Consider the following 27,336-nt stretch of genomic DNA (forward strand, 5'->3'; position numbering starts at 1 on the left):
GCCGGGTTAGAATAAGACTAGTGCTTCTCACAGTAACTTCTGGTACACTGTTCCTGTGGTCATGATGGAATCATATGCAGGAACATGCACATTGAAATATGCATAATGAACAGAAAGTGGAACAGCGTGACACTCAGGCCACAGATCTGAGAGACTTTACCGTAACTGTTCATAGAACTAGGTCCCTAGGCGCAGCTCCACAAAGCTTGATCACTAACAGACCCCATCATTCAGCTTCTGCCAGTGGAAGATTTGTTGCGATGTCTGGTTGCCAGAAGGCCAGCAAGCCTGCTAGCATACTGCATAGATATTGGTCAGATAGGGCTAACAAAGGAAACAGAATAGCTCAGAAAAGTTGGTCAGAGAAAGTGCTCTGCAGTCACTCTAAGGAGGTACTACTTTTCTGTAACTCGCTCAGATAAATTTAGTTTATTTAGTACTGAATTCAAAACATAAAAAAAAGAAACCCAACCAACCTCAAAACCCCCCTATTCTTTCTAGAATCTGTATATAAAGATATCAAAGAATGAAGGTGGTCTGTCATACATTTCTCCAATCAGACACAGTATGTGTACTGATTTTTGTAGACTGATCTAATCCTACTGCTAATAGGCATACCTCTCAGTGCACAGCAAACTGTTTTGAGGAACCCAAATGTATATTCAACTTGCAGTATTTAAAAAAAATAAATCTCAACCTACTTGTATGTTGGAGGTCAAACTTTTTGCTTAGCACATGCAGATGTTTACTATAGCTGTGTAGACTAAAATATACAGAGCCCAAACTATTGCAGTCACATCTAAAAAACCGGATGCTTTCACAACTGCCACACCGTGGCCAATCCTGTACAGCAGTTTATAAAAACAAATATAGTATTTAGCACTGGGGAATTGGAGGTCTTTGAAGCACATGCTACAAGCTAGCTTTGTTACATGAGAAGGCACCAAAGAAAGGTTATGAAGTCCACCGAGCCAGTGCTACTCATACAAGTTTTGAGAACTAGGAAATTGCCACTGCAAGTTTTTACTTTTTTTCCACAGTTTTACTGCTGTCATTTCAATTAAAATATTTCCTTTTTAAGAGAAGTAAAAAGTGATGCAGTAATCTCTACAAAGATGACATGGGGAAGAGTCTGGTTTTTGCAAAACTAACACAGCCCTGGGAGGCAGGTAGGATTATGGCTGAGAACAGCCTCTCAATAGCTTGAATATCATTTGATTAAGTTAAACATGTAGGGCCTTCATAACTCTGATTAGCTGCAGGAGCTGTAAACTGACTACTTCACTGTGGAAACAGAAAAACAATTACCTTTTATTTCATCAGTCCTTTTTCCAAATTCAGGCTTCAGTTCAATTTTCACCTATGACAAAACCTTTAAACTATTTTTGAACGCAAACACTTTCCTAGAACTGCCAGAATCTAATCAAAGCTGGCAAGCTTAGAAGACCAAGAAACCCGATCTGGAGTTTTAATCATTTCAATAGTTACCAATTTATTTTTATATAAAAAAAAAAGTGGTAGCAATGTAGAATACAGCAATATTTTCTGGTTCCACACACGCAGGTTGTGAACATTCCGAGCAATGTGTACATTTTGGAGGGAGACTAGACAAGAATTGACCAAAATGTTACTGAACATGGGAAGGTTTTTAAAAAAGGTTAAAAATTAGGTATCAATAGCGTCTTCTTAATATTGCTTTCATTACTGAAGACTGAAAAAACACTTAACTTCACAGATAGGGTTCAAAAACTGGGGGGGGGGGGGAGGGGGGGGAAGGGGGGAGAAAAAAGGCTGCTACAACACTGCCATACAGTCAAAAAAAAAAAAAAATCATACTTCAATATTTGCATACTTGATAGCAGCATTCTCCCACTGAACCATGTGAAACTACAGAAAGAAAACATCAAAGCAAAAAAATAATGGCAGTTATCCATCAGTATTCAAAAACCTAGAATGAAGTCACCAAGTAGATGCACACTTACTGAGAAGTAATCAGTATCTACATTCTTAGCTGTTTCCCATTTTGCTCCAATAGAAATGCGAAGTTGAGTGTCAGCTTTGCGTATTTTATTTTTGGCCGATTTGAGTTTTTCCAGTTCATAGTTCATTGCATGCTTGGAATAGAGAGGGTCATTATAAATCCTTCTACACAACGAACTTTAAGTAGACAGCTGAAAATAAAATGTACTACTTGTAAACACACAAAAAAATACAAGCTTTTTTTGTTTCAAGTGAGCACTGATTCCAGATAGATTATCTTCTGTATCTACCTCTTTCACCTCTGTCTCTGTCCCGGTCACAAATCCTCTCTCTCTCCCTTTCCCGATCACGGCCTCTGTCACGTTCTCTGTCTCTTCTATTATCTCTAGGACGGTCCCGTTCCCGCTCTCGGTCCCTCTCCCGAGGCCTGCTTCTCCGACCGCTGACAACTGCTTGTGTGCGGCGAAGAAAGTCGTCTACTCTCATGTCATAGTCGTGCTGTGTTGAAAGGACAGCTCTATTTATTTTCTTTCCCAGATTAAAATCCCCTCCCTTCCCTTATCCATAGGATTGGCCGTAAGTCTTGGGAAAGCCCAATATTTAAAAAGTAATATTAAAAAAAAAAAAAAAAATTATGTCCAGCATCATAAGCACAAGTTTCATGTTTCATCTTCAGGGCAGCACCACGTCTGTGCTTCCACTATGCAGATGCTGGGGTTCAAATGCCAGACCTCAGCAAGAGACCTGAAAACTAAGCAGCCTTCAAAGCCAGCTAAGAGAAATTATTTAACAATCTGCCCTGTTTTTTGAAGTGACCGTAAAAGTTTTAAACCACACACTTTTCTGCCGATAATTTGTTGTGCACGAGCGCAAGCAATGTTACTGGTATGTCCTCATTCAAATTGGGCTTCAGCATTAAGTTTCAGAGCTAGACCGCTGAAAGCAGTTTTAAGCACACGCTTCAATTTATAACTATGTTCTGAGAATTCTACACTTCTATGTCACCTGAGAGAGAGAGGCTTTTCAAATATGCTGGAAGTCTCTACTCAATCCACATAACTGGTCTTTCCAAGGAAAACTAATACGGGTCTTAACAATTCAGTTTATCAAAGTCAACAAATCTCCGGTTAGGCTACATCTGAAGCTCAAATTCTTACTCTGTCTCTGGTGGACACTTACTACTCGTTTGTCTCTGTATCTTGCTTCATGTGGTACAGGATGATGTCCTGAGTAGGGAGGGTGAGCTTGAGGTGGAGGTGCATGGTGCTGATAATAAGGATGGTGTGGTGGCTGCTCCATACCTGGGTAAGGTGGCTAAAAGAAAGTTATAGGAAGTTTGTTGAGTGTTTCACAACAAAGGAAAGCACACAAGGCTGAGTGCTGGGAATTAAGGACAGAGGTTACTGTCATTCAGATGGAAAACACAACATCTAAATATGTCTGATCACAGCCTCCTAACTGAATGGCAGTCTATTTTCCATTAAGTCACATGCTTTACTAGTTATCTACCACTGCTTTTTCAGAAGTTTGGCTAACATCCCCCCCTCCCACAACATTCATTCTTTCCATATCTGCCTCAAAGTGATACTGCACATAAAAATTCTGCTACTTTAATGTTTGGGTTATTTATTTTTTTTAATCTATGCATATGGAATGTGACTTTTGTCCAAACCAACGAGCTTTTACAGAAATTGGTCTTTTCAGTGCCATTCCTTATGAATATATTCTTATTTAACTGAACACACTTACTCTGCAAGACAAGTTATTTGACAAAAGACTAGCAGATGGCTTCTTTTTGGAAAAAAAAAAACAAAACCAAACAAAAAACCCAACAACAAAAAAACACTCTTGGCTGTTCCATTTAATATTTTCAATCAGCAAGGCCTTTCTTTTCCGTATTACCAAAGCATCTTTGCTGGCATTGTTGTCACAAAATATGTAGGTGGAAGTGCTGGATTTCAGGATGACTACTTGGACAGCATGCACAATGGGGAAGGGGGGGGGGGGAAATATGGGAGTTTCTGGAGGCTTAGCTGTGTTTGAAAAACCATTTTCACCCCAGTCTGACAACTTTGTTCACTTCCTTCAGTTATGACAAACCAGAGCTGTGTTTTCAGCTGAGAAAAATGAGAGGCTTGAATAGCATTTCTGTATCTGATGCTGCCTTTTGCTCATTCACAGTACAAACAAGAGCCAAAAGACTCATTACAGTTACCCAAAATCAGGACCTGCAGGGCCAGAATTACTAAATATAACCAAAATAAATAGTTATAGTGACTATTCCTCCTGACATGTTGGCAAAACCACAGCTATAGAAGTGAACTATCAGTTAATTTCCATGTATGTAGCCATAGATACGTGCAGTCATACATATACTCATCTGACTAGGAAAAACGTGCATTTCAGTGGAGGCTGCAATACAGCAAGACTTATTTTGATTACATTATGCAGTACATTCTGCTACTTTCCTGCATGCTTCACTGCGATAGCCAAAAGCAAGCCACTGTGCAACACTACAGAGCATGCTAGTCCATTCCATGAGCCTCTGCAGCAAGTCCACCTCTTTAATGCATTTGCTGTTTGAAAGAAAGTCAATTACTATGAATATTTAGTGGAATACAAAATTGCATCACACCCTCTTGTGTAGGCTAAAGAAGGGTTCTGCTACATCCTTACAGATTTGTTTCTTGTAGGTTCAAACCAAGCCAGATTCCTGCTGCCAAACTGCTTACTAGAATGCTGGAGTATTGCCGAGAGTCAAGTAAAGTACAAAATACTTGATATAAATTGTTTTTTACATATTTACAGCAAAGATACATTTTAGGAAAAAGGAAGAGTTGAGCACACATCAAATATATTAGGCTCCTCTAGAGGGGAACAAAAAAAAAGCCATATTCTACAGAGAAAAACTGAATTCAGCAAGACACAAACCATTCCTTGCCATGGTGGTGGTGGTCCCATGTTGTGGAATTCCCTCACGTAATCATTGTAGGACTAAAATGAAAGACAGTAATTACAACATTTTGATGAGTGTTCTTCGGAAGCGCAGAAGCTGAATATAAAAACTTCCCCAAAGTCCGCATGCACCAACTTACCCCATTCAAAAATACATCTCGTCGAACTCCTGAAAATCGTCTGTTGGGAATAAAAATTTGTAGAACTAAATCCAATTTATCCATACAGACAAGTCACCAGGGCATAAAATGAACAACATGAACACACCTTACCTGTCTACTTCGGGATATCTGGGATCCTTTATATACCCTGTTCGAACATCAAGCAGTATTAATTCAATTTACCATCTCAAGTTAACAATCTTAAAAAAAAATACACTCATTAGAAACTGTCCTTTCACTTTATGCCTGCTGTGAAGTAGTCTACCTGCCACCTCCCTTGCTTTCAAAAAAACACCAATTTCTTACAATAAAATAACATATAATGTAGTCACAAAAAATGACACAGTATACCAATAGCAACTTGCACATGGTACAAATACGCAAGGGGGTATCTGTGCAAGTAAGACTTGAATTTTAGTCAAACGAATTGGGAATGCCCACAAATTTGAAGGGTACAGTCTCTTGGCAATCAGCACATGGCTGTTACTACCCATGAACTATATTTTCAGTAGAATGTGTTCATCTGGGGAACCCCTAAGGCTGATTTCCTAAAAGGTCTTGGATACAATGTTACAAAGAAAATTAAAAGCAACCTAAAAAACATCTGGAAAAGCCCCACAGGGCAAAGAATTCTTACAGCTTCAGTAAGTCTGAGGAAGTAAACTTTAGAGAGCTTTAAAGAGCTCAATAAATGGTGCAAAACACCAGGCATGCTTATGCTAATAGAACAATGCTTCCGAGCTTCAGTACAGTCTTGAAAAGCCAGGGAGCAGCAACAACACTTTCTGCATCAAAGAACACATGCTTTGCAGTCAAGCTGGACAGATAAAAGCCAGGTTCTTAAGAAAAGATTTAGAACTCTGCTACTGAAATAATGGAATATGTACTCCTAATAGCAGTGAAGAAGATTCGGTAGATTAAAAGTAGTAATTTCTTAATAATTGCTTTCTGGAGGGTAAAAAAAAAATAAATCTGCACTATTACCAGTGTTGCTGCTGCTGCATTACCACTGCAAACCTTTCCTTCTGGAAAACAACAAAACTCCTTTCTTAAACTCACCATCAGAACCTCTTGAAAAAATGCAGTGAAACTTCCCCCTCCCTTCCTCACGTCAAAGTTGTAAAACCAAAAAATTCTCTCTGAAAACATAACTGAATGTCTACAGTCACCTCTAAACAAAGGCTGCAATTCAAGAGCCTCAGCTGACTTTCCTGGTGGAAATTTCTGATAAACATGTTATTTTGATGATTAATGCCCGTATTAACAAAGCACTTGAGAGGATCACTCACAACAATGTACACAATTCTGAGGCTCTTAAAAGGGCTCAGCCTAGATTAACTGAGCACTCTCTCTCAAAACAAGTGAAACAGTGTCACTGACTTCTGCGAGCCACAGCACTTAGGACAAGTCTCATTTTCATATCCCAGTGATATCAATATTTTGCTTTTGAATTAATGGGGATATACTAAAAGAGAAAACACTTGTGAATTTGTGCACACAAATCTTCATAGTAAGATATTAACCTGGTCTTTGGTGAAACTCAGGGGGATAGTCAATCCTTGGTTTCTTTCTGCTGTTATGAATATCATAATCTTCTGGTCGACGCCTACACAAATTAGACATCAAAGATTAAACAAGGTTGCTTGGAGCATTTGTCACAGCAGAATACCTCACAGGAATAACTTCAGCTACCCAGGATCCCGACTTAACCATTCTGAACTCCACCTGCTTCAATATGTTCTACAGCTTTAAATTTGAACTTAAATATCAGTAACAGTCCGATTAAATACCCTCCACTGTTACTTTCTGGCTATAGGAGCTTTTGGCAGCTAAGGAAGAATTAAGGAAGGAACTCTACCCAACTGTACCTTAATACCAAACAAAGGGTAACAAATTTGTCTAAAACAAACTCGGACTTAAGATTTTAACATTACACTTTCCACATTACATTTTGAAACAACCTATCAGATAACAAAAGAATTTATAGAACTAAATACAGTGAAAATAGACGGCAAAATATATACTACAGTCAGAAGGCATGGGCATTGCTGTATTTGATAGCTATGGGAAAAAGAATTCTATAAAAGGTCTATTTCCATAACATTTATAAATAAAACTCTGTACGCTTTGTGAAATTTCTTCTTTCACTGTAGCTTTTCTAACTGGGTAGGCCAATGACATTATTTCTAACAATTTCTGTTCTCAGCAATTTACCAGCAATGCATTGGTGCCTTTTACAGAAATCGGAAGAACACTTAAGCTTCCTAATAATTAAAATAATTGGGACTCCTTTCTATACAAACAGCTCTTTTACGGAAAAGATGTTATCTTTAAGAACTTCACACTCAGGGAGGAAGTCTGATTATAAACCAGTTACATTCCAGTTGCTGTTATGTTTTATAAAGAAATGGCTGCTAATTTTGTTCCACCAAGGTACATAAATATTAATGGCAGACTCCAATGCTAGGGTAACAGTGTTTCCAAACAAAAAGCAGCTACAAATCCATTCCCTTACCCCCCACCCCAGCAATATAATTCCTTACAACAAGACAAGAAATTAACACTTTCTTAAATCACTTAATTACTGTGCAACTTGCTTGCTGAGTAACAAGCTCATGTAGCTTTTAGTTTTATAAAGTCATTTACTCCTCCCCCTTCCCAACTTCAGTCTTTAAAGCCCACCATACCCAGTTACTAAGCTTTTAAAAATGAAAGCAGATTCTTTACTATGAGCAAAAAGCCCAAAAATAAAAGCAGTTGCACCTACAGCAAAATCAGATCAAGGAAAATAAAAGCTGGTGTAAAGAATAAACATACCGCTTTCTTGTAGTTTTGAGAGTGCATTTACGACCGGTATAAAATATGATAGAAACAGTTCATATAGTAGTCCAACTACTGACTTTAAGCTGTAAGCCACATACATAAATGGAGGCCCTGGCAGGCTTGAGAAGGTGTGGTGGTGTTATATGTATAGTTTGCAGTCCATTGCAAAACCTTCACTTGTATATACTTTATTGCACTGGAAACCTCTTAGCTTAACTTCAAAAGCCATCTTGGTGTTCAGTCCTTTATAGCCAAAAATAAGGGGGCGCTGCCAGGTTTCCTCCTACCTACTCGTTACAGTGTCCTTTTTTAAGCTCAAGGAAATGGGGACTCTTGTTGGGTATCTGTACCTACCACAGGATGTTTCCACAAAGAGGAAACTTAACCAAAGGTTTCAGCCCAAACCATACATCAGTCTGTATGCAAGTGGCTACACGGGGAAAAGGTGTTTGGCAGAAGGGCTAATATCAGTTCTTTGCAAAGACTTCTCCAATTCTGTAACAAGTTATACCCCCTTTTTTCTGGAAAATGTTGTTAAGTTCATATAGCAGTGATCAATAACCATGTCGATCCTCTAAAATACTTTAAGTCCACAGGTACTGCCAGCATCTGGAAAGGTTGTATATACAGACACAGCAACAGCCATTCTTTTTGGTTTGTTGCCGGGTCTCCAAGGGCCACTTGATCCCTTTTGGAAAGAACCTACTGTTTTCAGAAGCTCAGCAAGATGTGTGAATTCAGTGGTTACATGTTAGAGAATATTTGGCAATGGGGTTAACACATCACGGTGACACAATTTGAAACAGTCCCAATAATGCTCCTCTTGAATATCAAAATAACTTAAATATTTTATCCTCAAAATGAGGCGGCATCTTCTGCAAAATTCTAAGTGATCCTTATAAAAGTCCCATATTTGATAAGGCTTATCCAGAGACACACCTGAAAGAAAAGGCTTTTACAAGATATTAACACATTTTTAGCATGTAAATATTTCCTCCTCTCCGTCTAGCCTGCTCATAATCAAGCCAAGCTTACCTACGGCTAGCATTACATATTGCGTTATCTCAATAAATGATCTAGTCTAAACTAGACAGCATTTTAAGAGCTTTTTTCTGCAAAAGCAAAGATCCCCATTTTCCTCTTGAAAAATGACAGACCGGGGAACCATGTGAAATCCTCAATGAAGCCACAAACTTGTCCATGCAGCTTGATTTGAGGATTTTCTCTCTTCTTTATCGCAGGGAAAGCTTTGACGAATCATATTCCTCCATCACGTTATTCTGATACATGTGCCTATTATCAGTCCAAAGAACGTTTCTAACCTTCCCACGTCCCGAACAGGGTCTCGACGGGATGGACGTCCTCTTGATCGGGGTTGTGAGTGCATTCTTCTCTTGTGCCTCATTTTATGAATGACTTGATACAAGTCAATACTTTCATCAGGAGGGAAGAGAAGACAAAGTTGGGTTCCACAATCCGGCTCAATTTCCTAGAATTAGTTAGAAGTTCAGTAGCGGTTTATAAACTGAAGAAATGAAACTCTCCCCATATACACTAACAACATACATTTAAAAAAAAAAAAAAGGCACTTTGAAGAGATTTCAGTATTACTAGAGACAGAGCAAAATTCACTTACATTACCTTTCACTCTTTAGGCACTACTTAGAATTTTCATAAAATAGTCCAACACTTGGGGCAACCGTATCTTCCCATGAGACATACAGGCCACATTACTGTTTTGCTACAAAATCAGAGGACTTTTTTTTCATCACAAAGAAAATGATCACCTATTACAGAGAGAAAAGTGACATACGTAGGAAAAAATTCCATCCCAGCTTCACATGTAGAGCCAAGGCCTGATGAAGTTGACTATTACCACTCAAAAGTGAGTTCTTCAGTGTATGACAGACAGGTCCAGGAAGACACCAGCTTAATGCTCGATAGCAGTCAAAACAAGCAAATTGTGTGTTCAAGATTATTGGGAAAGGAACACAGCAAGAGAAAGTCATTATACCACACTGAAAGTCCATGTTCCACCCACACCTTAGATATTGGGTGCAGTTCTGAACCCTGCATCTCAAAAAACAGGGGGACAGTAGAAATGGGAAAACTTCAAAGGAGGGCACCAAGGATAACTGAATGAGCATAACAATTCCTACATGCAATGACTGAGCAGGTTAGGCCTCTCCAGCCTAGAATAAAAGAGGAATATGTGGGGTATGGGGGACAAGATGGATACAACAGGAGCATCCGACACCACAAATTGTTTGGAGGAGAGGACAGATCAACTCATTGCCTCCCTCTTCCAATACAAGAGCATGGGATCATCAAATGAAGCTAGCAGGAGCCAGGTGCAAAACAATCCAAAAAAGTACTTTTTCAATCTGGTGACTAGTAGGCCTGTGGAACACCTTCTCAAAGAACGTCATAAATGCAAGATGATCAGTGTACATGTCCTCAGAAGAGATCCATCCAGGGTTACACAAAATGTAAATGGATAAACAACCACCATTTCAGGAAATAACCTGAGTTGAAAAGCATGGACAGCAAGCATCAGACAATGCTTGCCCAGTACCTAACAGTACAGCAATTTTATGAGAAAAAGATGAAACCCATGTTTAGATTGCAACTCTGTAGCACAGTGGACAAAACATGAAAAAAAAAGTTATTTCCTTGACCATGTAACAGAAACAAAATTAACTAAAATCCTGGTGGGATTTTTTGGATTTGTTTGCTTGGTTTTTTTTGTTGTTTTGGGGTTTTTTTGGGGGGGGCGGGTTTGTTTTTTTTAAAGTCCACATTAAATTAAGAACAAGACCAAAAATACCATTTTACTTCTGCTACCCAACAAAGCAAATGTGTCTATGGGCAAAATAACACACAGAATACACAGACTCTACATCTTCCATACAGTATGGGAATTATGCAACTCCCATCTTGCCTTAAGAAAGCAGAACCTGTTATTTCAGTCCAGGCTGGGTTATTTGATGACAGTGTCAACGTACCTGCACTCTGGTATGTCTGACATGACAAGAGCCACCTCACTTAAATTTTCATTAGCATATACTTTATAATGGTAGAGTCTATGCCCTAAGCAATACAGTACATAAAAAAATCGCAAAGCAGAACACAGCTAGAAAACACCAGAACTTGTTCTTAAAACCTGATGCCATATAGGTTTGCACACCATACAACACAAGGCATGTTACATTTCAAATCCAAAACATCACATTGCCTTGAAGCATCAAACACTGTTTATCACGAAGATGACAACGGAATTGGCACCATATTATTTTCTGTTTCCTTCTTCCACAACACTAGAAATAAGCCAAGTGCCTCTGTCACAGCACTCTACTGCAAGTAACAACTGATCTAACAAAGATTCCAAATCTTCTGTACACATAAAGCTGAAAGCAAACACTAGAAGATGCGGGTTATAGAAGAAGAAAAAAAATTAACAAACCTGTCCATCGCGTCCAATCTTTACTGGCTTATGTTCATTCCAAGGATTGGTCAGGTGAGCAGACTTAGTGAATGGCAATTCACGCCTAAACATGCAAGTGGCATCATTTACAGTTTTGCCTCCATTTTTTGTTAAAAAAACCCATAAATTTAAAAATGCATACAGCAGGACATTACATACAAAATAATCTTGTTACCTTTTGCACTGTCAGGTCTCTGAATGACTGTATTAGTATATACCAAGTATTAGTAATATAAGATTTCACTTTGACTTATTCCAATATTAACTAGTATCGTCCATACTATGACACCCTATCTTAAATTTTTTTTTGGTCTTTGTATAATGCTTGCTTATTATCTCAACATCTCAATATGCTGACCAGTCTTTACATGAAGTGGTAGTTCATGGCACCTACTGAAAGAAATCTCTGAACATCTGACCTAACTATGAAGCTAGAACTGCCCTGAGCTGGAGGTGGGAGTCGGGAACTTCCAGAGGAACTGTCCAACCTAGATTTTTCTCTAATTCAAAGTCTTACCTTCCCTGTATTTAGTTTTTCTGGTAACCCAAAGGACTTGTACAACCACTCAATGTATCTCACATGACTGACACAGCTTTTTTTTCTTAACAGAGGTTTAAAACCTTTCCTGTAAGACATATTCAAGTTAAATTAATGAATGTTGCTCACCACCTGTACATTATGCAAAATACCTGTACTATTTCATATGTTATTTTAGACCAGTAGCATTTTCTTTGTTCAGTCAGATGCCAAGATGCTGGTTGAAGACAGAGCAATCCTTACAGGATTTCCCCCCCCTTTTATCCACAGACATCTATTCAAGTGAGCAATTGAAAAAAGAAATAGTTTCTATAGTGCATGCCAGGTACAGACTTGAGTCCCAAGCTCAGTAACATGGAAGCATGCGTCTGAGGAAATTGGAAGACAATCAAGTTTTCAAAAGGATGTTGTCAGTACTCCAGTAATAAGCAGAAATGGTATTATAAATGCCTTGTTACTAAACAGCAACATAAACGAACAATTATTTACCTGCAAATCCAGTCAATTTTAAAGACTCCTCCCAACATTTTTGCATTCATTCCTGCAGGCAGCACCCAGTGTATAGGCGATCCTCCATGATGGGACTCTGAAGACAGTCTGGCAAATCCTAAAGGATTTCACATGAATTGTGACGAAGACACAACAGAAAAGCTATTGCACATAAAACTCACTTTCACTTACCTTGGTAATAGCTCACTTTCCCTTACCTTGGAATTTGCCACTTTCTCTTACAGAAAATATCAAAATAACACTCCTCGCTGATCTAAATGCAGCATTAAGCTTCTTTTCATTCACTGGAAGTGTCGACCATACTCCCTAAAACAAAACAATCCCCACACCCCACCACCAAAATATATAAGAGTTCATCTCAAGTGATTTAGCTAACAGAAGTATATAGTGTAGGTAAGGAAAACAAGACCAATCTAGTGTTCTGGGATAGAAGAAAATGGAAAAAGAAAGGTATTGCTAAATTCAGTTCCTTCAGAAAGTATTTTTAGCTTACCCCATAATAAAACTTTTAAAACGCTGGCTTTTCAATTATTTTTTACATTGCAGATGCGTTTAGACTGTCTATAAGGTTTAATTTGTAATTATAATGATGGACAAATATATGAAAAAATTTGCCTTTAATATTATCTATGTGTGTGTTAACTGACTTTGGGAGTTCACGTATTATATAATACACACAAACTATGAAACCAACAGCAGTATATATACTGAAAGGTGGGTAGGTAGACTTCAGTAACCTTAGCATGACACATTTGTTAAGGACGGCTTGCAGACTTTAACACTCTTTCAGAGGAAGGTCAGAAACATGAAATACACCAGATCAACATTTTAAATTGGCAAGACAACTCAAACCAGCTTGTTCAGCCTCCCACATGCCCACCTACGAATTCCTACCTTTTCCCTTTCACCAGCCGTTGTGCAGCCATGCACAATAAACCCCAATCTATTTTAAGGTACCAGCTGAGCTCAGCTATAGAAGACCAGTTTGCTGTATTACTTTTCAGTCACATCAATCTGTTCTCTAAGCAAAATCAGAGGAGAAGCTTATGCTGGTTTAATAAGTCCAAACTTCAGTCTCAGAGTATGATCTAGGATCTACCAAAGAAAATGTTCCTCCCCTTCCTTTTTTATTGAAGGTATGTTCTCATGTCCTGCTCTATGCTCAGATTAGTGCTTGCCTGACTGACAATTCATCAGGGTCCCCAGAGAACTATTTGGATATTTTACTAGCTTTCAGTCAGACGTACATTGCTTTAGGCTGCTTGTGAAGCCCTGCTGTGAACTACAACAATTTATTACATTGGCACCACAAAAGCCAGTTTCACGAAAGCGCAGTGGCAAAGCACTGATGCCTATACACTGAGAAACAAAGGACAGAAAGGAATATACTCCTCTGAAGAGCTAAAGCAAACACCAGTCAGAATGGTGCTCACTGAACAGATCAGACCCAAAGCTGGAAGCCAATCCTGTCCAGGAATTTTAAGATTCATTTAATAGTTTTAACGCTAACCTATTTTAAAAATCTTCATTAACACACAATACACAGAGTGGATGAGTCTAACAGCCAATCAGCTATTTTCTCTACAAGTTGTTCCAAATAACACATACAAATACAAAACCAACAGAGCGGCCCAGCACCATTCCTCAGCAGTTGATGTCCAGTGGACTGGAATCCTCCTCAAAAAACTCCCTTACACCAGCACTGCCAGGCGTACATTTCTGCAATAAGGTTTCAGATCTCTGAATCAATTGAAAAAAATTACTCTTACATCATTAGATAAAAGCCAAAACAAAAACAACCTTCTGAACCTTCTCACAGCATAGCAATATGAACACCGGTGCTGATGAAAGGGAGAAAAATAGCCATCACAGCATGCCCAATGGAGGTTGGCTTGGGACATTATCAAACAGACCTTGAGGCCCCTTTTTAACCCTACTTTTTCTAGGCCACCAGTCACTTATCAAGCTAACTTTCCTAGGTTGCAGTGGAACCAGAATAGCTACTCTTGAAGAATCAAGGGGCTTTCATCCTTGCCTCTACCAAGATCTGAGTGATGGAGAAGAGAATGCACCTATCTATATGCTTTTCTGTAATAGGGTGAGTGTGTTTGAAAAGACAAAGTGATCAGTTCGAAGAAAAGTCAACATACCTTTGCTTTAGCAAGCGATACGTTTTCATGGTTATTACTCTTGATGAGAAAGAATCTTGCATCTTGGAGAATGTATTTAAGTTTACTTGTTTGGTCTGAAAAAACAAAGTGTCAAATAAGCAGACCTGTAAATATTTACAGTTGTCAAAAATGTTGCTTTGACTGTAGATAGTTGTTTCCTTCAAACTACACCGTATCCCACCCAGTTCCTACCTATGTATTACCACAGTCAACCACCCAACTTGAAACTTGAAGTCTAAGCTGTAGAGCACAAAATGCCAGGGGAAACCAAATCAAAACTAAAACTTAGATATTCAGGTAAAGAAAAAAATACAATAAAATCAGCATGATTCAGTGATGTTCCGATATATAAGACTTACTTCCATGCTTAAGAATCTTAGGATAAATACTAGGTAACATTCATATCAGTGTAAGTCATCCAATACAGAATGCTGAAATGTTCCTCTTCAAATGTAAGCATTTTATTTTTTTCTTTGCTGCCTCTGCAAGGAGCAAAGTGACTGAACTTCTTGCATATCACTCAACACATGCAAAAGTAGCTCAAGATTCACTTGTTATGCTCAGAACAATTATGCACAAACTGATTTATATCGGAACATTACTACTTACAGGTAATTTAATGAAAAAAGACAATGGCTTGCTATGGGGCATGCATTAAAAATTCAAATTTAAATGATACCTTTTTGGACAGCACGAACGGAAGATGATAATTTCTCATGCTTCTTTTCTGAACCTGTGTTTAGCCAAAGTACATTTGTTCAGATTGAGCCTTAATAGAGATAATATACAATTTCTACAGCCTTGTCACATACAATTTTCATTCATGACAAATTATGCTTTCTGGCGCGCACCCACACACACAAAAAATACTATTCAATGTGCACGAGTGTTTTGTTTTGGGTTTTTTTTTTTGGTTTTATTTTTGGGTTGTTTGGTTTGGGTTTGTCTTTTTAAAATAGTATTTGAACAATTTCCTACTCAGAAAACTAGTCACTGAATCATCATCTTCCAAGTTTAAAAAAAAGGTGAAAATTCCACTTAAGCAACAGAATAGCATTAAAGTAACAAGAAAGCCTACTTCCCCCCAAAGGTATCCACACACAACATGCCAGAAGTCAATACCAAATTATACAAAGCTACATACCCCATAAATCTCTACAGCCAGTTACATATATTTTAGATTACACATTAAGATTTGATGCAAGTCAGGATGACAAGTGATAAAAGGAAAGAATACCTGCATAAGATTCTGACGCAGAACTTCCACTTCTGTCAAAAACAATCGGAGATATACCTCTAGCTCTCTTCCTCTCCTTCTTTTTCTCATCTAAAAAAGCCCCATAAAGAAATAAAAGCAGTATTTTAAGCAAATTGGCAAGCAAAACAGATAAAAAGTACTGAGACAGGAAAATAAACATCTATAATAGTGAAGTTAGCATTTGGCTTGCAAGCGAAAATTGTAGTTGCTGTCCCAAAACTATCATGCACAAAAGCAGCAAATGCTAACTTCTCAAGCTCTTCATTCACAAAGGGAAGACAGATGCCACAAATCTAGCAATTCTCTGCAAAGTTCAGAGAAAGAATTTATCCCCCAAGTATTTTAGTAAGGGTGGTTTAGCTCTTCTCTTCAGCCTTCAGCCAAATTTGCAACACAGAGCAGAAAACTGTTGCAATAGTGATACAGACTCATTCACTCAGAGCTTAACAAAATGGCAAGAGGTATGAAAACAAAACACTGTGGCACACAGGCAATTCTTTCCACTCTTAAAAGTGTCACATTATACTACAGAGCTTTTTATAACAATTATTGCAGCTTCCCTTGTCTTTAGGTTACACCTTTCTGCTCTCTAATTCCAAACAGCAGAGCTGAGCTAAAAAAGGCATTATGTTAAGCAGGATGACCACCTATGGAGGCTTCAGATAAGAAGATACACAACAGGAACCTTAACAGGATTGCTAGCCGCCCTCTCCAAAAACAGAGACAACAAAACAACACACACACACCCCCCCCCCAAACCCCACCCCACTCAAAGAGCTAAACCCAAAAGCATTTACATCATTAACACTTCACATCTGTAAGTTAGGACCCATTATAATATACAACTGCAAAACATTTTTTCTCATTTCTGGTTAAAACGTTTTTCTCTTTCTAACTTTACCCTAACAGCTAATCATTTCAACAAGTTTAGATTTCTTATGCTGAAGTCAGCCACTATTTAAGTTTTAACTATCCTTCCCTGGGGAGATGGTACTTTTACTACACCAGCCTATCTGGTCACTCACCTAAATGAATACAGAACAGTTTAACACCAACTTCAAATGAATTGTATGAGAAACTAAGCGATTAGATACCTAAGAAAACACTAATTCTAATGTTTCAAAACATTGAACAGCAAGGCCAAAGCAATCAAGGACAATATGAATCCTCAGCATGGTAACCCTAATATTCACACATTTTAGTGTAAGGAAATACCACTTCCCAGTACATTTTCTCTTTTCTTATGGTATTACATAGTTAACATCTTACTGACTTGTGCTACTAAGGCTTACTTTTGACACAGTCAGGAAGTGATTATTTTTAAAAGCAGCCAAACTTTCAAGGCAAGGTATTTCAGATTAGCAAGCTAGATGTTACCTACCTGATGCATCTGAACCAGACCCGGATCTGACCGATCCATCCGTGAAAGAGGCAGATTCAGAATCAGAATCACTGGCTTCACTTCGTGTGTCATAGTCGTTTCCTTCCTTCTGATCTCTCTCATCCTGTTCATACTCTTCTTCATCCTCCTCCCCATCTTCTTCCACCTCTTCGTCCTCCTCCCCTTCATCATCTTCCTCTTCTTCCATTCCTTCCTCCTCATTCTCTGTATTGCCTTGTTCAGAGGAACCACTACTTCCAGTCTCATGATCCGAACAATATTCCTCAGAATTCACCTCTTCTTTAGAAGAATGGCTGGATCTGCTTGGTCTTCTATCCACATCATGCCTGATTCTCTGATGTTTAAAGAAAAAGTGAATCAGCAGTCATATAACATTGTCATGATGCACACACAGTCCTAAGAGAATGTGCCTTATAAAAGTCTCATATAATTGCTTTATTTATAAGGCAGCAAGAATATTTAATACCTCTGAACCATCTGGTGTAGAAGACTTTGCCCTTCTGTCAATATCCCTCTTCCTCATGCAAGTTTTTTCTGGTTGTCCTTTATAAGGTTCCCTGGAACTGCTTGACATGCGCATCTTTCGATCACCATCTGGGCGCTTGTTTCTATCAGACCTCTGATACTCCTCATTCTTGTATTCTGACACTGGTTTTCCTTTCGTACTTGCTATTCTCTTGTTATTGCTAACTGATGAACTAGGAGGCTTTGGCATCATCTGCCTCGATGAATGCACAGAAGGTTTTTGTCTCTTGCTTTCAGCGTTTTCCATCCTGTCAGTTTTTCTTTTTGATCCTTAAATAGAAAGAGACATCAAGTTCAATGTTATTTTGTACATTAAACCAAAAACTGTGTAGAGGCTCCTGCTTTCTCTGGGTGATTTCCCTGTTGCAGTCATAGGTAGCACCTTCCAGTTGTAGACTTTGCAACAACACTCAAAACTGCTCCTTAGGAACAGCTTGTGTTCCCAAACAGGTTATTTTACTTTAAAAGAGCAATCCTTTAGACTTTGGTAGGTGTTTTCTAAATTGTATATATGGGATTGGACTAAAGCCAAATCAAGACCTGAGCTGGAATCAGACTTTGGGACTCCCCCTTGTCCCATTTCACTTCACCAAACCAAAAAGTACAGTCATTTTCTAACAGCAAATGAATTCACAGGCCAGACTCAGCAACTGCTTTTGAGACAAAAGGAAACCCAGTTAACTTTTTGTTTGGAAGGTCAGGTAAAAAAAGCAGCTGTCCATGAAATAAAGCTTTTGGAACACTTTCACTCTTTGACTCAGGTTATAAAATCCACTATTGCAAAAACTTATAACTATAACAAGGAAGATGGTTTTTAGCATTTACATTCCTGCAGGATATCCACTACTAAAAGTCACCTACCCTTTTTCTCACTTTTATCTTGTTCGCTGTCAGGGTTATACAACTCATCATCTTGGTCAGGAGCATCAGTCAAAATGTCATCTAGAACATTCAGCTCACCATCTGAAAAGAAAATAGTTAAAAACAACTATTAAAAGTCTGGATATGTAAACTACAGTAAAACTAGTACTTACAAACCCAAATATTTCCTTTAGGTTTACAGATCTGTCACAAGGCAAAAATTAACAACATCTTGATTTATTTCCACAATTTTGGAGGGAAGGATACAGCAAAGCCAGTAAAAGAATTAAAATACATATCACAAGATGCACTTAGGCCTCTGAGTAAGGTCCAAGTTGGCCCCTCATGTTACACAAGCTTTGCAGGAAAGCTGACCTACAAGTAAAAGCTTAACAAAAAAAGCCTGTGTAAAATTTGAGAAAAAGGAGACTAGGAGACAGTCTGAGCGCCATAAGCAAACAGAATGGACATCTCTCAAAATCCCAAGGTACTTGTGCCTTAAATTATCTCCCCTCCTCACCCGCTATTTTTGTTTCATCGCTGTGTTAGGAGCAGGAGTTTTGCAGTTCACCCACAAGTAGAAAAAAATGCAACAGGGCAAGTTAACAACAAGAACATAAGCTAGGTCAACCCCACTGAAGAAGGAGAAAGTACTACTTATTTGCTACATAATTAATTCTGAGCTGCTCCGAGAAACACAGCCACAGCTAATTCGTCTTGATTAAAAGGGCAAATGTTTAAGAAAATTCATGCTGGAAGCAGCAAATGTACCTGGTCACACAACTTTTAAAATTTTCATTGTTTCATTTTGCCTGAAACCAAAGGGTTTATGTAGATATATACAGTGATTCTGGTTGAAGAAGTTTTCACCAGTTTTAAGACAGCAGATCTATATTCCAAGCACTTTAAAAAACTAAGCCTAAGCATGCAAAGGGAAAAATAATAGAAAAGGTATTGATTTTGGAATCTCATCTTTCTTCTCCTAAACTCTGGAATTCTTAGCTCTTTCCATTTTACATAACTATGACTGATTCTCTTTTATGTGTTCAGGAAAAGGAAAGCAGAGCAAACTTCAAGGATTCAGCTAGTTGACAGAATCGGTAGAAGATGCATTGTACAATGTTATAAAGCAGCAGGTAAGGACTCCTGTGCTGAACAAAATTGAGGTAAGGCTGCAAACAAAAGTCTTCCCAGGTTTGGCAACCTGTCTATCCCACACTCTTGAGCTGTGCCACAAGAGAAGTTTTAAAGTCTGATATTAAACAAGACACAATCTGCACCAGAAAAAAAGTTAGTATTATAATTTTATCTCTGCTATATACTACTGAATCGGAATTCAGGATGTGTGCTAGCTTTCCTGTTGGCATTTATCCACATTTTCTGTGGTAGGGGGAATGCAGAATTGGTCCCTGAACTGCACAACTGCTATAGCTGATGCAAAAGAACTGGTGCAGAGAGGTGGATCAAGCCTTTCCCTGGCAGTTTACAGTTAGGGGGCGTTAAAACATAACACAAATCTGCATCGTAATTCTCTTGGGAACAGTCCTTTATGTTTGTAGGTACCTACACATCCACAGTAAATATTCATGCTGTTACTGATGAGATATGCGAGAGTCAAGATTTGTGGCTGTGCAACTGCTAAGCATGGGCTGCTATTTCCTGTTGCATTCTGCTTCCTTACGGAAGACTAGGCAAGTTCAGAGCACAAGATTTTTTTTACTGGAAACTAATGAAAAAGAGACGCACTATGCTTAGAATATTAAACATATTACCCATGTCAGACCACACACATGGAATCTTAGCTTTCTTTCCCCTTTTGGTGAGGCAACAGCACGCTTGAGTAAAGCTACATTTAACCTAGCTACTGCAGTAGCATTCAGAGGCACTAAAAGACTCAGCTGGTTCAGAAATAAATGAAAAGGAAAATTTAATGGAATAAGAGTATCTGACACATACTCTTTGACAAACCCCTTCCAGGTTAGGTGGGCCTGATTTATAGTTGGAACCTTAAACAAGTCCGCAAAGACAGGAGGTCGATGAGTTCCCCCCCCCAACCCCCTTCTGCAGATAGATCTATCACACTTCTGTAAAAATAAATTTCCAGATTTATTTAGCAGCCTGGTGATGCAAACAGGGCAATCTGAACACACAATTCCCAGCTCCCATGTGCATCAGTTATACTGCTCAACTGACTTCTACAAGATTATTCCACTCACTGAACTGTCACTGTTAGCATTCAATCTGATGAGCAAGATTATCTCAGACAGATAAAGATACACATCAGGAAAAGGACAAAAAAAGAAACAGAAAAATGGTGGCACACAGATTTCTTACAGTTCATCACTGCTGAAGGGAGAAAGTCCAAACGAGTCCTTTTCATTACAGACACTTCCAACTGGGCTCTCCTGCAATTCATCTTTTGTTGACTATGGGGTATGTTGGATACTTCAATGAATAAATTTAACTCGCCCTAACCAGCAGGAAAATAACCTGGGGAGGCCTTTTTCCCTCTGCTGGCCTTGAGCATTAGATCTATCCAAGGAAGGGTCCAAGCAAAAATCTGATTTAGCAAACACGACATTAAGAACAGGCAACTTTGAACTGAAAGGATATATGAGATTTATTTCCACTGCTTTCAAGCAGTGAAATAGCATTTGTCTTCCAAAAAGAGCATAAAATATGCTTTTTGTTGCATTTACAGTAGAAGTAAGTTCTGTTACAAACAAATGTGTATTAATACCTGCTATTCAGTAAGAATCATCCCTTTCATAGAAGAAAAAATGAAAAGTAAATTAAAATGCAAAACATAAAAAAAAATTTCTTGTCTGCTACTGATGACCTGACCACTCCCAGTGACTAAAAGGAATAAAACCCCCAAAGAATATAAAAAATCAAGCCTATCTGGATAAATTATTATATTAATAGAAATTTATAAATGATAACAGTAAATGTTTCAATTTCACTGTTCATTCACAGTGGCAGCTCACATCTGTTTCAACACAACCTGATTGTATCCCATCCCACCAGTCTTATAATACTGTTAAGAATCAAACACCAGAAATAATTTTAGTTATCGGTTTAACAAAATCTAGTGGGAATTTTCCATGTGATGTAGTTTAATAAATATTACAGACAGCAAATTTTCACCACTCTGACAAAGACATTTTATGGACATCTATCCTGCAAAAAACTTTACATGAAACGTATTCCACAGAAATCCAAAACAGTGTGAGCCAAACCACAAAACCACAGTGATCCTTTTTTTTATAACACTATTATCTGCACTAACCACCAAACACGAACCTTCTACACCTAAACTTTGTTTTTAGTTCTTTAAACAGACTATTTTGTGAGGACTACCTCATATAACTTCACAGACAACATGTGGATCACTTCAGCTTCCGTGTACAGTGACAGGCAGTTATTAGAGTTGTGAATGCACATTACCCTGGCAGCGTTCAATTTCTTTAATTCAAACTTATTTAGCCACAGTGTCCAGAAAGCGTATTGACAGCAAAAAGCCGTGCAAAACCCACCAAAATAATATTCCAACGTCAGCTTCTTCTCACGTCCCTCGGCAGAAAATTCTGCAGAAAATACAGCTAGGAATCCAAGCGGGAATAAAGAAAAGCAGATACTTTCTGCGACAAGATAACCAGCAGTAACTCGGGGCCAATAATGTTAAACTTACGGCCCACGCTATTCCCCCTGCTCAAGTCACCTTGCTCTGAGCCCACCGCTGCCGGGGCCCCCCGTTACAGCACGATGGCCCGATCACCCACAGCACCCCAGGGCACCCCCGGGCGCGCTTCCCCACACACCACGTCTAAAAGCTATAAAAATCGTTCTCGAAGAGGCTCTCCCGGCCCCGCTGCCCCTCCGCTCTCCTCACGGACGTCTCCCAGAGTGAAGGCCCAGCACCAGCAAACAAGCAGGCTTCAGGGAGGGGGGATGGCTCAGGAAAGAGGGGCCCCCGGCCCGAGCCGTCCCTCTTTCCCAGGGACTGTACTGCCCCCACCTCTACCACCAGGTACCTTTTTCCTCCCGGCTATCAGCCGCCATCCCGCCGCCGCCGCCGCGACGCGTCGAGCGCCTAAGATGGAGGCTCCCTCTTCCTGCACGTAACGATTCCCTCTTCCCAGAACGCACCGCTTTGTTTACGCTCCGCGCGTCACGGGGCGCCGCGGGCAGGAGGAGGGGGGAGGAGGGGGGGGGCGGGGACAGAAAGGAGGGCGCGCGCGCGGCAGGAAATGGGCGGGGTGCGGGCGCGCGTACAGGCTTGTCGCGCGCGCCGTGCCCATGCTGCCGGGCGCTGAGGGGAAGCCCGCCATTTTTGTTTGTTGGCGGGGTATGTGGCTGGTGTCTGGCGTTACTGTGCGGTTGGCCTGTCTTAGAGCGCGGTCTTGAGCTGTTTCCCTTGCTGGGCAAAAAGCTGTAGGGAAGGAAGGAGCTTTCTGCCTTCTCAAAGTGGGGGAAGTGATTTGAAGAATCAGTCAGCAATGTACAGGCGAGCGGAGGTTATCTTTGTTTGGCAGCGCTGGGTGCGTGCGGGGATCGCTCCATCAAAGTCATGCATCCCGAGGGGACTTTTCAGTCCCCCCTTTATACAAGCTATTATATACATACCTATTCATTAGTTTTCCAAGAAATTGTTTACATATCCATTACAATTCTGAGAATTCATTTACATATCTCATGCCTGCGCGATGTCCTTGAGGAGTTGTCTCTACGCAGACTATTCTTTAGCGGCCATGTTTAAAGTCTCCATCTTCGCCATGTTGCACGTACAACAGGAATCTAAGACAAAATGTCCCTTCTAAAGATAACCAACCCAAGGACTTAAGTCTGTGCATCCACCATGTTGTAATAAGGGTCCTTGGACATTTCCCGACTTTAAATATAGGTGCGTCATCCTTTAGATAAGTGGTACAGCATTCACTATTCAGAAGCCTGACTCTCTTGGTGTTTGTGTGCTGTTTTGACAGCTACGTGAGGTGTTGGAGCTCTTGCTGTGCACCTTGAGTGGAGCAAAGTAACCATGGCCTCCCTCAGTGTTAGGTATTGCTGGTCCGTGGTTTCCTTTGGCTGGTTTTTGGTTGGGTTTTTTTTTCAAGTGAAACTGGTTTTTTTTCTTCCTCCTGGTGCAGTTCAGCTTGTTATGTGATTTAGCTGTTCAAATACGAAAGAAGTGTGCTTTATTAATCTAAATGATTTTTAAAAGAAATTTGGGATTAGAGCATGCATCTTTCCTGCCTTAACCTAGGTGAAGACTTACCACTTCATCTTAAGTTACCCTTTCAGGCACCTTGTGAAGAGGTCTGGCCGCTTGTAGTCTTCAGTAGTTTCCTGCGTGTAACTTGCAATTGTCAAGTAAAAGCTTGTTTTGTCCACCATGGTATTTTAAATCCTATTAGCTGACATGCCACAGTTATAAAAGCTCCACCTGACTATTTTTTAAAACTGGAGTAGTTGCATAGCAATGTGATTGATACTATACACTAAATAATAATTCTTGCTTTAAGGCTGCAGATACTAGCTAGAGTATCCTGATGGGTGCAGCCAGTGAACTCAATGTCTTAAATTCCTCCCTCCAGAGCAATGCAGTTCCAGGATGCTTCACTCATGATATTCAGTGTGTTTGCCTCTGCTCTCAGAGCAGACAGGTTGGTAAAAATGTCTGGTCAGCAGAGTAACTGTTGGTTAGCTTGAGGAAATACCTTTCTTTTCCAGTGATGAAGACTGGGGTGCCAAAGGCACTCTGTAGCACTGGTAATTATTGTCTGTCTCATTTGAAAACTGTGAAAGCAAAGCCTGAAAAGAGGATAAACACACCCCTGAAAAACTGAAATATTTCTGCAGAGGGATGGTAGAAGTTGGAATTATGTGAAGAGGTGAAAATGATTTGACTGTGAAGAAAGAGAAAAATACTTTTTCTTCAACTTTGTATTGGCTTCTTGAGCTGATTAAAGGTTGTTATTGCTACAGTGCTACAACCAATTTAACATTTTCTAATCCCACTAGTCTTTATTCATTCTTTGGAGTTTTATTTTGTTAAATACGCAGGACTTGACACTAGCAGTTGTACTGGCACTTAACCTTTTGATTCTGTAGTCAAAAACAGAAGCGATTCTTTTGTGTGTGTGTGTTCCTATCACATCAATTGAATAAGCTGCTTGTGGAGTGACCTTTCAGTGATTGGCATGCACACAACAAACTTTTTAGCATGCATTCTTTATAAGCAATACCTGCATTTTCTAATTTTACTGGAAGTTACCCTGTGGTATTTACTGGGTGTTTTGTTACCGATCAAAAAAGCCCATTGTTTATCTGCATGTAATCCACTAGATGGTGTCGTTAACATGAACGAAATGGAAGGGCACTTAAATGGAGCTGTGGTTTATGTCAAGGTTCTGTACTTCTCTTGGAATCTGCAGGTGCACCAAGACAGCTTTGGAGAATGCTGTGCTCTAAAGCCAAGCATGGCCTTTTTGGTGGGTTTCATGCCTTTCATCGCTCATCTACAAGAAGGGCAGGAAGGAGGATCCAGGGAACCACAGGCCTGTCAGCCTGACCTTGGTGCTGGGAAAGGTTATGCAGCACGTGCAGGACAACCAGGGGATCAGTCCCAGCCAGCGTGGGGTTATGAAAGGCAGGTCCTGCTTGACAAACCTGATCTCCTTCTATGACAAGATGATCCGCCTACTGGATGAAGGAAAGGCTGTGGATGTTGTCTACCTGGACCTTAGGAAAGCCTTTGGCTCAGTCTCCCACCACATTCTCCTGGAGAAACTGGCTGCTCATGGCTTGGGCAGGGGTACCCTGTGCTGGGTTAAAAGCTGGCTGGATGGCTGAGCCCAAAGGGTGGCAGTAAATGGGGTTACACCCAGCTGGTGGCTGGTCCCAAGTGGTGTTCGCCAGGGCTCAGTACTGGGGCCAGTTCTGTTTAATAACATTATTGACGATCTGGATGAGGGGATGGGGTGCACCCTTAGTAAGTTTGCAGGTGACACCAAGTTGTGGGGGAGTGTTGATCTGCTGGAGGGTAGGAAGGCTCCACAGAGGGATCTGGACAGGCTGGACCGATGGGCCAAGGCCAACTGTATGAAGCTCAACAAGAAGTGCCAGGTCCTGCACATGGGTCACAACAACCCTGTGCAATGCTGCAGGCTTGGGGAAAAGTGACTGGAAAGCTGCCTGGGGGAAAAGGACCTCAGGGTTGTTCGTCAACAGCCGGCTGAACATGAACCAGCAGTGTGCCCAGGTGGCCAAGAAGGCCAACAGGATCCCAGTTTGTATCAGAAAGGACAAGGGCAGTGATTGTTCCCCTGTAGTCAGCACTGGTGAGGCCGCATCTTGAATACTGTTTTCAGTTTTGGACCCCTCACTTCAGGAGGGATGCAGAGCACCGGAGCGTATCCAGAGAAGCGCAACAGAGCTGGTGAAGAGTGTAGAGAACAAGTCTTATGAGGAGTGGCTAAGGGAACTGGAACTGTTAGTCTGGAGAAAAGGTGACTTGGGGGGACCTTATTGCTCTCTACAACTACCTGAAAGGAGGTTGTAGACAGGTGTAGTCTCTTCTTCCAGGTAGCAAGCAACAGGACAAGAGGAAATGGCTTCAAGTTACACTAGGGGAGGTTTAGACTGAATATTAGGCAAAATTTCTTCATGGAAAGGGTGGTGAAGCACTGGACCAGGCTGCCCAGGAAGGTGGGAGAATCACCACTCCTGGAGGTGTTTAAAAAACACAAATGCGGTGCTTAGTGACATGGTTTAGTGGTAGACTTGGCAGTCCTGGGTTAATGGTTGGACTTGATGATCTTAAAGGTCTTTTGCAACCTAAATGGTTCTGATTCTAAGTGGCACAAAGTTCAAATACTGGTAGCATGAGCCTAGCACCTTTACTGTAGTATGTTTGGGGGCTGTGTGTGTGTGCAAGTGAGGATAGCTGCTGCTGTTTTTCTCAAGGGTATAGTGGCTCTAGATAAACTAAACCATCTCCAGAGATCGCTTCCAACCAAAACTTTTGTTTTGTTCTGGTTTTCAGGGGCTCTTGTACCAGAATTATAGGGTAAGGGAGACTCCTTAGTGCAGCAAAGTAGCTGGTAGCTGTGGGTTCCCGCTTAGATTACAATATAGCAAATCCAGATGGAAAGGATATGCAGGAAAGAAGGGTGCTAAACTTGGTCATGGGTTTCTTTCTGGTTCTTACTGTGTCAGAGATTTGGTAGATACACTTTTATTTTAAGGGACAGATAATTGCTTTGCCCAAACCTGTTTTAAAAGGAATATGTGAATTCCCTTGGTGTCTGGGGAGTGCCTTTCAGAACCAGTTTGACAGTTGTTTGGAAGTTCTTCCTTTAAAATGGTCTTTATAACATTTTAGTGTTAGCCCATTTGTCCATGTTTTTTGTGCAAGTGACTGCTAATGGGCTTTCTCTAAAGACTGTGTATTAGAGAGAGGCCACTGTTGAATGACTAGGTCGACTGAGAATAATTGTGTCCTACATTAGAAACAAGATTTGGGCCTGTTTCCTTGTTCAGGCCTTCTGCTGCCTATCAAGGGACTGAGTGAGGGTGGTTGCTGACTGCTCGAGGGGTATATTTTTAAAAATTATTTCTTTGTAGGCATATTGCAGCCTGTATAACTTAGAACTGTGGAGAACCAGGA

At 40.1% G+C, this 27,336-nt stretch overlaps 1 protein-coding gene across 8 annotated transcripts in view; it reads right to left on the reverse strand.

The window, feature by feature from the left end:
• The window catches only part of YTHDC1 (YTH N6-methyladenosine RNA binding protein C1), a 29,134-nt gene extending 6,271 nt beyond the window's left edge, over positions 1 to 22,863 (reverse strand). Inside the window, exons 1-18 of one of the 8 annotated variants that reach the window (XM_056329298.1) lie at positions 22,703 to 22,843; positions 22,205 to 22,270; positions 18,669 to 18,770; positions 17,749 to 18,077; positions 17,262 to 17,616; positions 15,860 to 15,949; positions 15,302 to 15,355; positions 14,602 to 14,696; positions 12,649 to 12,757; positions 12,431 to 12,548; positions 11,383 to 11,467; positions 9,242 to 9,408; positions 6,620 to 6,702; positions 5,208 to 5,244; positions 5,076 to 5,115; positions 4,912 to 4,974; positions 3,160 to 3,294; positions 2,271 to 2,478 (exon numbers count right to left, since the gene is read on the reverse strand). In XM_056329298.1, the coding sequence (XP_056185273.1) occupies positions 2,271 to 2,478; positions 3,160 to 3,294; positions 4,912 to 4,974; positions 5,076 to 5,115; positions 5,208 to 5,244; positions 6,620 to 6,702; positions 9,242 to 9,408; positions 11,383 to 11,467; positions 12,431 to 12,548; positions 12,649 to 12,757; positions 14,602 to 14,696; positions 15,302 to 15,355; positions 15,860 to 15,949; positions 17,262 to 17,616; positions 17,749 to 18,077; positions 18,669 to 18,770; positions 22,205 to 22,270; positions 22,703 to 22,730 (2,164 nt within the window). In that variant the 5' untranslated portion in view covers positions 22,731 to 22,843. Of the gene's footprint in view, positions 1 to 1,463; positions 2,479 to 3,159; positions 3,295 to 4,911; positions 4,975 to 5,075; positions 5,116 to 5,207; positions 5,245 to 6,619; positions 6,703 to 9,241; positions 9,409 to 11,382; positions 11,468 to 12,430; positions 12,549 to 12,648; positions 12,758 to 14,601; positions 14,697 to 15,301; positions 15,356 to 15,859; positions 15,950 to 17,261; positions 17,617 to 17,748; positions 18,078 to 18,668; positions 18,771 to 22,204; positions 22,271 to 22,702 lie in introns of those variants that run through there. The other 7 variants (XM_056329306.1, XM_056329332.1, XM_056329316.1 and 4 more) reach the window with 7 other exon arrangements.
• Between the last annotated feature and the right edge of the window lie 4,473 nt (positions 22,864 to 27,336).

This window comes from Falco biarmicus, chromosome 1 (genome assembly GCF_023638135.1).
Source record: "Falco biarmicus isolate bFalBia1 chromosome 1, bFalBia1.pri, whole genome shotgun sequence".
Lineage (NCBI taxonomy): Eukaryota > Metazoa > Chordata > Aves > Falconiformes > Falconidae > Falco > Falco biarmicus.